Source organism: Sapajus apella, unplaced genomic scaffold, assembly GCF_009761245.1.
Source record: "Sapajus apella isolate SASKATOON/1434 unplaced genomic scaffold, GSC_monkey_1.0 scaffold31, whole genome shotgun sequence".
In the NCBI taxonomy this organism is placed as follows: Eukaryota; Metazoa; Chordata; class Mammalia; order Primates; family Cebidae; genus Sapajus; species Sapajus apella.
This window is the reverse complement of record NW_022436971.1, coordinates 14,655,797-14,665,945: the sequence shown is the minus strand read 5'-3', so window position 1 is coordinate 14,665,945 and position 10,149 is coordinate 14,655,797. Positions and strand designations below refer to the sequence as shown.

General features: G+C 58.8%; 1 protein-coding gene across 1 annotated transcript; it reads left to right on the top strand.

Annotated features, from left to right (window-relative positions):
* The first annotated feature begins 840 nt into the window (after positions 1–840).
* On the top strand, positions 841–3,136 carry KCNF1 (potassium voltage-gated channel modifier subfamily F member 1). The gene has a single exon (XM_032294128.1). It carries the CDS (start codon positions 1,334–1,336, stop codon positions 2,816–2,818), a length of 1,485 nt encoding a protein of 494 aa, XP_032150019.1. The 5' UTR covers positions 841–1,333; the 3' UTR covers positions 2,819–3,136.
* The last annotated feature ends 7,013 nt before the right edge of the window (positions 3,137–10,149 follow it).

Here is a 10,149-nt window from a genome sequence, read left to right as displayed (position 1 = left end):
GTGTTCAGATGAGTGAGGTCAGAAGGACAGCTGTGGCTGCAAAGGCTGGAAGAGAGGAAGGTGTGGGACACTGTGCAGGAAGAGACAGGCCTTGGTCGAGGAGTGAGAAACGGGGAAGCAGGAGCCACGGGGACCGAGGGCTCTGGAAGCTAGTGCCCTTGGTGTGGGGCTTCAGGGAGATAGGAGGTGGCAGACAGCAGGGACTTCAAGGCAGAATTGAAATCAGCTGAACCGCAGGCGTCCCTCGGCTGGGACACCCACCCAGAAAGCTTGGGGTCCGGAGGCGGTCAAGCTGAGCTCTGCTCCCATTCCGCCGCGTGACCTTGGCCAAGTCCCTTCCCTTCTACGGGAGGCTGGACTGGACGTCCTCCTCGTACAGCCTTGCGGGGAGGGGGAGCAGAAACACCAACACAGCACGACCTTGTTAGGGTCGGGCAGGAAACGTTTCAAGGATCAGGTAGGATTTTCCTCCGAAAAGAAAAGGCCGGTACGGGTCTAAGACCGGAGGAGGGACCTGGACCTCTGAGTCGCCTTCTAAGGGGCTTCCTGTAGCACATTTTCCTGCCCAGCAACAGGCGGCAGCATTCTCTCCCCACCCATCCTCTCCAAACAGCAGCAAGAGGGAACGCCTGCCGCTTCCAGCCGGGTCGCGGCCCCTTGGTGACCCGCTGCGCCCGGGGAGGGGCGGGCGGTCCGCGGTGGCGGCAGCGGGCTCGGCAGCTGTGCCCGTCTGCCCAAGGGTTAACCCGGCCCCTGCAGCTGCCGCGCGTGCCTTGCAGAATTTCACCAGAAGAGGGTACAGTTTGAAAAGCTCCTGACGTCAGGCTGGAATTCCTATTGTGTTTAGAAACGGCTCGAGCAAAGCCAGCCCAAGTTCGCTCTCCGCGCACCTCAAGCACTTCGCGGACGGCGTGGGTCCGCCAGCTCCGGGACCTGCGGCTGCTGCCTGCGCGCCCCAGGGCGGAGGACCGTGCCCGCCGCCCACCAGGAGACCCCGCGCCTGCAGGAGGCCGAGCTGAGGCGGCGGAGCGCGCCGCCCGCCAGCCGGGGTGAGTGCTCCGGGCGAGGCCGGCGGCCGCCGAAGCCCCCGCGGGCGCGCCCCAGCGCCCGGATGCCCGCCCGGAGCCCCCTCGGCGGGTGCATGCCTCCCCCGCGGCGCGCCCCCGCCGGCAGCTGCCCGCTGTGACCGCCCTTCCCCGCAGGCGGGCGCCGGCCGGGCTCTCCCCGAGATCCGCTCACGGGTGGCACCCGCTGGACCCCGGGAGGCGGCGGCGGCGGCGGCGGCGGCGGCAGGGGGCGCGGGGCCGGGGCTGCGAGGGCGCGCGCGGGGAGGATGGACGGGTCCGGGGAGCGCAGCCTCCCGGAGCCGGACAGCCAGGGCTCCGCGGCCGGCGACGACATCGAGATAGTGGTCAACGTGGGGGGCGTGCGGCAGGTGCTATACGGGGACCTCCTCAGCCAGTACCCCGAGACCCGGCTGGCGGAGCTCATCAACTGCTTGGCGGGGGGCTACGATACAATCTTCTCCCTGTGCGACGACTACGACCCAGGCAAGCGCGAGTTCTACTTTGACAGGGACCCGGACGCCTTCAAGTGTGTCATCGAGGTGTACTACTTCGGGGAGGTCCACATGAAGAAGGGCATCTGCCCCATCTGCTTCAAGAACGAGATGGACTTCTGGAAGGTGGACCTCAAGTTCCTGGACGACTGCTGCAAGAGCCACCTGAGCGAGAAGCGCGAGGAGCTGGAGGAGATCGCGCGCCGTGTGCAGCTCATCCTGGACGACCTGGGCGTGGACGCGGCCGAGGGCCGCTGGCGCCGCTGCCAGAAGTGCGTCTGGAAGTTCCTGGAGAAGCCCGAGTCGTCGTGCCCGGCGCGGGTGGTGGCCGTGCTCTCCTTCCTGCTCATTCTCGTCTCGTCGGTGGTCATGTGCATGGGCACCATTCCCGAGCTGCAGGTGCTGGACGCCGAGGGCAACCGCGTGGAGCACCCGACGCTGGAAAACGTGGAGACGGCGTGCATCGGCTGGTTCACCCTGGAGTACCTGCTGCGCCTCTTCTCGTCGCCCAACAAGCTGCACTTCGCGCTGTCCTTCATGAACATCGTGGACGTGCTGGCCATCCTCCCCTTCTACGTGAGCCTCACGCTCACGCACCTGGGTGCCCGCATGATGGAGCTGACCAATGTGCAGCAGGCCGTGCAGGCGCTGCGGATCATGCGCATCGCGCGCATCTTCAAGCTGGCCCGCCACTCCTCGGGCCTGCAGACCCTCACCTACGCCCTCAAGCGCAGCTTCAAGGAACTGGGGCTACTGCTCATGTATCTGGCAGTGGGCATCTTCGTCTTCTCTGCCCTGGGCTACACCATGGAGCAGAGCCACCCAGAGACCCTGTTTAAGAGCATCCCCCAGTCCTTCTGGTGGGCCATCATCACCATGACCACCGTCGGCTACGGCGACATCTACCCCAAAACGACACTGGGCAAGCTCAACGCGGCCATCAGCTTCTTGTGTGGGGTCATCGCCATCGCCCTGCCCATCCACCCCATCATCAACAACTTTGTCAGGTATTACAACAAGCAGCGCGTCCTGGAGACGGCGGCGAAGCACGAGCTGGAGCTGATGGAGCTCAACTCCAGCAGCGGGGGCGAGGGCAAGACTGGGGGCTCCCGTAGTGACCTGGACAACCTCCCTCCAGAGCCTGTGGGGAAGGAGGCTCCTAGCTGCAGCAGCCGGCTGAAGCTCTCCCACAGCGACACCTTCATCCCCCTGCTGACCGAGGAGAAGCACCATAGGACCCGGCTCCAGAGTTGCAAGTGACAGGAGGGCCCCCCAGGCAGAGATGGACTGGGCGGTGGATGGATGAATGGGTGTGGCAGGCATGTCACCGACAGCACAGAAGGGCTGTCCTGTGTCCCCCAACCCTCCCCTGGAAAGACTCTGAAGGCCCTCCCGGCACCTCTGCCAAGGCTGGGTAAGACTCCTTTGTTTTGCCTGCTGTCCAGGAGCCAGGGAGGGAGGGGCTTGCAGGAGCCACAGGGCAGTGTGGGGCGAGTGGAGGCTGTGGCCTGGCTGGCGCGGGAGCCCGCACCTGCTTCTGTATCTCCCTCAATAAAGCCTCCTGCTCTGTGCAAACTCCGTGTTGTAGGTTCTGTCACAGGCTGGCTGTCACCCCCAAGAGTAGTGCAGGCACAACCCAGTGCCAAGCCAGGAGGTAGGTGTGCAGCCCGGGGGGTGGGGGACCTATTTTTAGTTGAGAACTAATTAAAGAAGGGCTCATAGTCAGGTTCAGCGCCAAGGAGCCTTGCCACATTCCAGGAGGCTCTGTGCAGGCCACGCTTGCCTGCCGCTTCCTTCTGGGGTAAAGCTTGCTCCCCGAGCAGGCCCAGGGTGGGGGAGAGTCCACAGTGCATGCTCAGCAGTGCTCAGCATTTAGTTATCACTTGCATGGGGCCCTTTTCACAACCTCTTTCTATTCCTTCCAACGACACTACTAGCTAGGTATCTCCATTTTACAGATGAGGAAACTGAGGCCCAAGGTCACACAGAGCAGGGAACCATCCCAGGCCTGATGATCCCAAAGCCCATCTATTCTCTCTGACACCAGGTGGTCTTGGGACAGAGGCACCTGCCTGGGCTCATGGTAGGAGCGTCTTTGGACCAGGAGAGGTGCTGATCTTCCTTGATATGGGGGTGCCTGCCTTCCAGCCCATCTTTCCTTCTAGCCCTGATACCTTTGAGACACCTGCTGAATGGATGAACCTGAGTGTGGAACCCCCGACCCCGCAGGGTGTCTCACTGCATCTTGTCTGAGAGCCCTGGGGGGAACACATCAGACAGATCTGGGCTTGAAGCCCAGGCAGTGAGGGGGAGCTCTGAGAAGCCTTTGAACTTCAACATTTTTCTCTGAGGGCTGTCCTCCACCACTCCCTTACCAGCTTTGTGACTGTAGACTGATTCAACTCTCTGACCCTCATTCTGATCATTTGCTAAATGAGGATATAATATTTAGTAAGTACTGCAGGGAATCGTGGCTTTTAGCATGGCGCCTGGCATTTAGTAAGTGCTCAATAAATAGTAGCCGTTTCTATTACTCTGCTGGGAGGAAGGTGGGTTGCACAGTTGCTCACTCTGGCCTCCACTGGCCTGGGTTGGGCATGTAGGTGGGGGAAGGACGGGGGTAGGGCATTGTCACACTGTCCTTAGTCAAAGGCTAAGAGTTGGCCCTGGCAGGTCCCTTCCTCTGGGTTTCCATCTTCCCTGGACTCCAGAGCTCTGTCCTTCTTTCCCTTGCTAAGGTGCAGAGGGAGAGGAGCACTGCAGTGGGGGAGGCGGTGGGACTAGATTGGGGAGAGGGAGGTGCTGGTCCCCAGTCTGCCACCATCCCAGGCCAATTTTTCCCCTCCTCTGGGCCCAGGTTTCCCTATGTGTATAATAAGGGATGACCTCTTGAGGCTCCATCTAGGTCCGACCTTCCAGGATTTCGAAGTCTTAGGCTGTGGATGCCCCATGCTGGGGACTCTAGAGGGTAGGAGGTGCCATGTTGTAGGGGCTTGGAGTGGGAGGTCTTGGGAGAGAGTTAGGTCCTGTGGAGTGCAGGGCTCGGCTTCCGAGTTGCAAGTGATGAGAGTGCCCCAGGTAGAGAGGGGCCTGGCCGGGGCTGCGTGGCTGGGTGGGGCAGGCGTGTTAGCCCTGGCCTGAAAGGGGCTGTCCTGTGTCCCCCAGCCCTCTCCTGAACAGAGGCCCTCCCAGGCAAGACTCTTGTGTGGCTCTGAGTCAGCGCCGGGCACTCCCCCTCATACCTTTCTCCAGGAAAATGCTGGGTCAGGGCCAAAAGGCAGAGGAGGCAGGAGGCAGGAGGCAGGGGGTAGGGCAGCGGGAACCCAGTGCAGGGAGGAGAGGGCTGCGTGCTCTCCAGCGGGGAGAGAGGGGAGGGTTGCCGAGGGTGTAGTCTGTGCATTCCCTGGGCTCAGTAGGTTTGCTGGATGTGTGGGTTGCCTCTTTTTGTCCCCCTTTTCCACAGAGCCTGTATTGGGGAGATACAGGAGGGGCTTCACAGAAGCAGGAGCAGCTCAGGGAGTGTGGGAGAGGCCAGGGTGACCTGGCTCTGGAGGCCATCTTCTCCGCGCTCACCTGGGCCATGGGGGGCGGTGTGGGGAGGCAGTCAGTGAGGAGCAGATTTATGGCTACAAAGCCATGCACTGGAAGAGAAGGAGATCCAGTCCCAGAGGTGGTAGGTGGCTTGTCTGAGACCTTCATAAATTAGGATGAGATGGGATCCTGATCCCAGAGGAGCTCAGAGTATAACAAATAATCCCTCTACAGTGACATGTTGTGTCATGCAGGAGTGACTTGGGGACTTTGGGATCTAGGAGGAGGAGCAGTCCTCTTTCCTTGGGGAATCTATCTGGCACAGGCTCTGGAACTCTGCAGTGCATTAGAAGCACTTGGGGAGCTTTCAGAAGTCCCATGTCCAGGCTGTACCCCACACCTGTTAAATTCAAATCTCTGGGGTGACACCCAGGTGGGACTTCTTTTTCAGACAGGGTCTCACTGTGTCACCCAGGCTAGCGTGCAGTGATGTGACCATAGTTTTTAAAGTTTAAAGTGCACATGAGCCATCCAGAGACCTTGTTAAAATGTAGACTTGAATCTGAGGGTCTGGGTGGGTGCCTGGAATCAGCATTTCCAACAAGCTCTCAGATGAGGTGGAGGCTCCTGGGCTTGGGCCCCACTTTGAACGCAAGAGGGCAGAGGGGGTGTTGGCAGGCTCTGGCTGTGGGCCAATCTGGGCTGCTACCTGCTTTGGTACAGTCCATGAATAAAGAATGACTTTTATGTATTTACATGGCTGAAAACATTCAAAGGAAGAATAACATTTTGTGATACATGAGAAGTACATAAAATTGAAATTTCAGTGTCCACAAGACAAATGTGGACTATTTATTTTCCATCCCCCATAGAAAATGACGTCTAAGTCAGGCCTTGAAGAATGAGTAGGAGCTCTCCCGGAAGAGGGAGTAGAAAGCATCCCACATACCAGGAACAGCGTGGGTGCCAAGACACAGGCGTGTGGAACCCGCTTCAGAGGGAGCGCGGCCGGCCCTTAAACCACAGCGCAGGTGCAGGCGTCATAGTTAAACGACCTTCCTTCCTCACTGCGTCCCAGGGCTCACAGCTCCCTGCTCTGTTTCCCTCGGAGACCCCCGGTTCCAGGTGCCCTGCAGCCAGCTCTCTGCAGTCCCAGCTCGTGCTTAGGCCCCTGGCTTCTCTCCCTCCTGTCTTGACCTCCCATCCACAGTCTTATAGAATCTCCCCGTCCTGGGGCCGCTGCCTCACACGCTCTTCCCTGGTGTGGGTGAATCTCACAAGCGTCTTGTAACCTGCTAATAATGGCTATCGAGTGAGGGGCAGATGTGTTTCTTGGAGTTGCAGAAGGTGCAGGTTAAGAGAAAAGCAAGGCATCATCGGGTACCAGGCCCCACTGTGCAGACGGGGGTAAGGTGGCTCCGAGTGTGCACGGCCGAGTGAGGCCTGGATGCCACAGACGGGCGAGGTCCCACCCCGCTCTGACTCTCGTAAAGTTGGGAGTACTCCATGCATCCCATTTCACAAATAGAGAAGTGTGAGTGCAAGACAGTGTGCGTGTGTGTGTGTGTGTGTGTGTGTGTGTAAAAACAAATCAATTCCTGACTTCTAATGAAAGGACATGTGGTAGACGCTTTCACAAACAATCTCATTTTAGCCTCAAAATAACTCCATGCAGTGAGCTAGGAATCTGCAGTTTTACAGAGGGGGAGACTGAGGCCCAGAAGGCAGAAGCAGCAGGCGGGTGGCCTTGCTGCCCGTGGGCGGCAGTGCTAGTAGCCGAGCCCAGAGCCTCCAGCTGACATTTATCTGGAGCCGGATCGTGCACCTCTCCCTGCTGCTGTCAGAACTCAGCTCCCGACAGGCCCCACTTAAGGTCTGACCCAAGCTTCCTAATAAGGGAAGGATGCCATCATCTGATCTCTCTGGAAGGCACCACTTCATGAACTACGTGTTGGTTCTGGTGGCTGTATTTTTTTAAGGAAAGAAAAAGAAGGCAAACTTATTTCCTCAGGCCAGATGCTTGGACCATGCAGAGTTCAGGATCCATCTTGGCAATTGCAGGAGGGTGGAGCCTAAAGCCCCCCATCTGGGGTCTGGAGGGACCACATAAAACAAGGGGCACTGGAAAAAATATCTGTGAAAATGGCAAGACCTAGAATTACTTCTCACACATTCCCTGATGAAACCTGGTGGGGGCAGTTAAGATACTAGCAATTGCCCCGGGGTTACAGGAAGGGGGTTCATTGACCTAATGGGGAGATACAGGCAGGGGGATGGGCCAGTGTGGGGAACGCTTGAGAGGCAGTGGCCCCTATCTCCCTCTCCTTCTGTAAAGGGCTGCCTGCCCTCCCACAGCCCCCAGGCCCAGACCTCTTCCCCTCAAGGGAGAATAATTAAATGTCTCAGAGCCTCTTGTCACCTCCCAGGAAGAAAAGGGCCTGGGACATTTCCAAGGGCCTCCCATCTGTCTGCTGGTGTGGAGACAGCTCTGTGCTCCTCCAGAGGACACATTCCCTGCTGACTTGAAAGGGGGTTTCACTGAACCCTGTAACCAGAGGTGGAAGTTCCCCCTAAACGCTTTTCTGACCTGGAGCAGCCCAAAATGTAGCTACAGAGAGGATGTCAGTTTCCAAAAGGGAAAAAACAGAACGAGGACTGGGAAGCTCTGCGCTTAGTCATTTTCGTCTTTGAGGCTATCGCTGTCAGCCAGGCGGGCTCGCCACCAGGGCTGCCGTCATCATGATTTTATTCCACACTCCCAGCAACTGGCCAGAAACATTGATTGCTCTGGCTTCTGGTGACACCTGTGAGGTCGAGTCTCGGGAAATTGCTTATGGTCACACAGCTAAAGAGAGGTCAGTGCAGGTCAGAGAGGGACTTCAGCTGGGGCCCAAGGGACTGCACAGCCCCCGCCTCCCTCTCCGCTTGCCAAGAGGGCCCAGTGCCTGCTGCCCTGCAGGGCCAGTGCCTGTCCCGAAGGAGCGAGGCTGGAGCCCACCGCTGCCGACCCTGCACTAGAGCTTAGCCAATAGGTCACTTCCCCCGCACAAAGCTAGATCGCAGGTGAAGGAAAGACTGGCCCTACCGGGGCGCCTGCTGGCTGCCACAAATCTCTCCCCAAACAACATATTATGCCGGTTGTCAAGGGCTTGGCTGGGAAGATGGGGCCTGTGCTTGCAATGGTGGCAGCCCAGACTTGGGAGAGTTGCACATATTCATATATCCAGGCTGGGCTTCTGCTGGTGCGTCTGTTAGCGAAGCTGTCACTGGAAGCCAGGGGCTTTGCTGGTTGTAGTCCTACTGCTGGATTCCGCAGAATGGGTCTGACCTGGCCTTGGAGCACCAGCCCCAAGCGAGGCCCCACGGAGACGCTCCGGCAGCCAGGTTCCAGGTGGACCGGAGCCATGTGGAGCCTCGCGGCTTGCACCCACACCTTGGTCCCGAGTGGGTGGGAGGTGCCAGCCAGATTCCTCCCTGTCCTCCCTTCAGTCTCCTGGGCCACAGGGCCACGTGCAGGTTGCTGAGCCTGCTTTCAAGGCCCTCCACGGCTCCAACGCCTCTCCAGCACCATCTCCCACTCCACGCCATCAGCCCTCCCTCACACTGAACGCTCCCTGCTGTGCACAGGTGTTTCCTGTTGTCCCTGTCACCCTTCTTCCAGTCCTCCACCTGCCAGAACACTGCCCCCGCACTCCGTTTCTCAGAGGCGACACTGCCCCCCGCACAGCCTAGGGAGTAGCCTGGCTTTGTAGGGCAAAATCTGGGCTGTGGAGATCCGACGGCCCACCCACCTCATGCCACAACAAGGAAAGCATCTCCAGAGGTCAAGTGACCATGGGGAGTCACGTGCTGGAACCAGGCTCCGGATCCTGCCTCTACTTCACTTTCCCACTCTGTTCCTACTCCATCCACCCAGGCCAACCAAGTCAGAGGTGAGCGTTGAGAAAGGAGACAGAAAGACCACCCCAGGAACAGCTTCCTGTCACCCATGCGTGGTATGGCAAGCATCAGAACAGAGCCGGGGCTTGCCAGCACCAAGCGCTTTGCACACAGTCTCCTGTTAGTGTCAGACCTTGGTGGGAGCTTCTTTTAATGGCCTGAAGTTCACAGCTAGACTGAACTATCCTCTGCTTCTCATAAAGCTGGGGGCACGCCATGCATGTGTAAGACCTTAAGAGCACGTGTGTGCGTGTGCACATGTGCATGTGTGTGTGTGAACAGATTTCCTGTCCTCTGAGTGGAAGGAGGAGGACTACTGCATGCTGCCTCCCTTGGTAGCTGATCAACTTCCCCAAAAACCTACCTCACAGCCAGCAAGGCAGGGCCGTAGACAGCTCTACTTCTGGTCCTGGAACCAGATGGGCATAGAACATGGGGGAGAGGAGGCCCCAGACATCCTCCCGAGCTGCCGCTCAGAGCACAGGCAGAGGCGGCAGAGGCGGCAGAGGAACAGGCCCAGAGCTGGCCTCTCTTAGTAACTGACTCTGTGTCCAGCTTTGCACATTTCCCAGAAACCCAAGGCTGTAGCGCCCGAGTGGCTTGTCCAGGCTCCCCATTGCCCTGCAGCACAGTGGCTGGGCCAGGGTGTGCGCCCCGCTCAGGGGGCACATCCCTCCCTGTGGTGCCTCCTGACACCTTGGGGCTGCCCCTTGTGGGACAGTGACCTGAGATGTGGTGTGAGTCCCAGGGTGACAGGTTTGTGTTCGGGTCACAGGGGTATCTTCTGGCAGCTGGAGCAGTGCCTGGCACATAGTTGGTACATAACAAACGGTTATGGGACGGACCCACTCTGTACATGGTGCTATGCCCTGGGGTGGCCATGTCCAGATCTTCTCGTCCTCAAATTCTGCGTGTGGCTGTCTTGTATGTCGTTGATGGGGTCCATGTCTCACCTCCATGCCCCGTACCTAGCCCAGGGGCTGGCAGCACAGCGAAGTGCCCTCGAAATGCTCACATTGAGTGCTTGAGCCCCTAATGGCATCCTTCGTGAGGAAGCTCAGACTCCTTGGTCAGAAAGTTCCAGTAATGATCATCTGCCCAGCTGGAATGCGCCTCCACAG

Coding starts and splice junctions, on each gene's coding strand:
- KCNF1 (XM_032294128.1), top strand. CDS start 1,334: ATGGACGGGTCCGGGGAGCGCAGCCTCCCGGAGCCGGACAGCCAGGGC.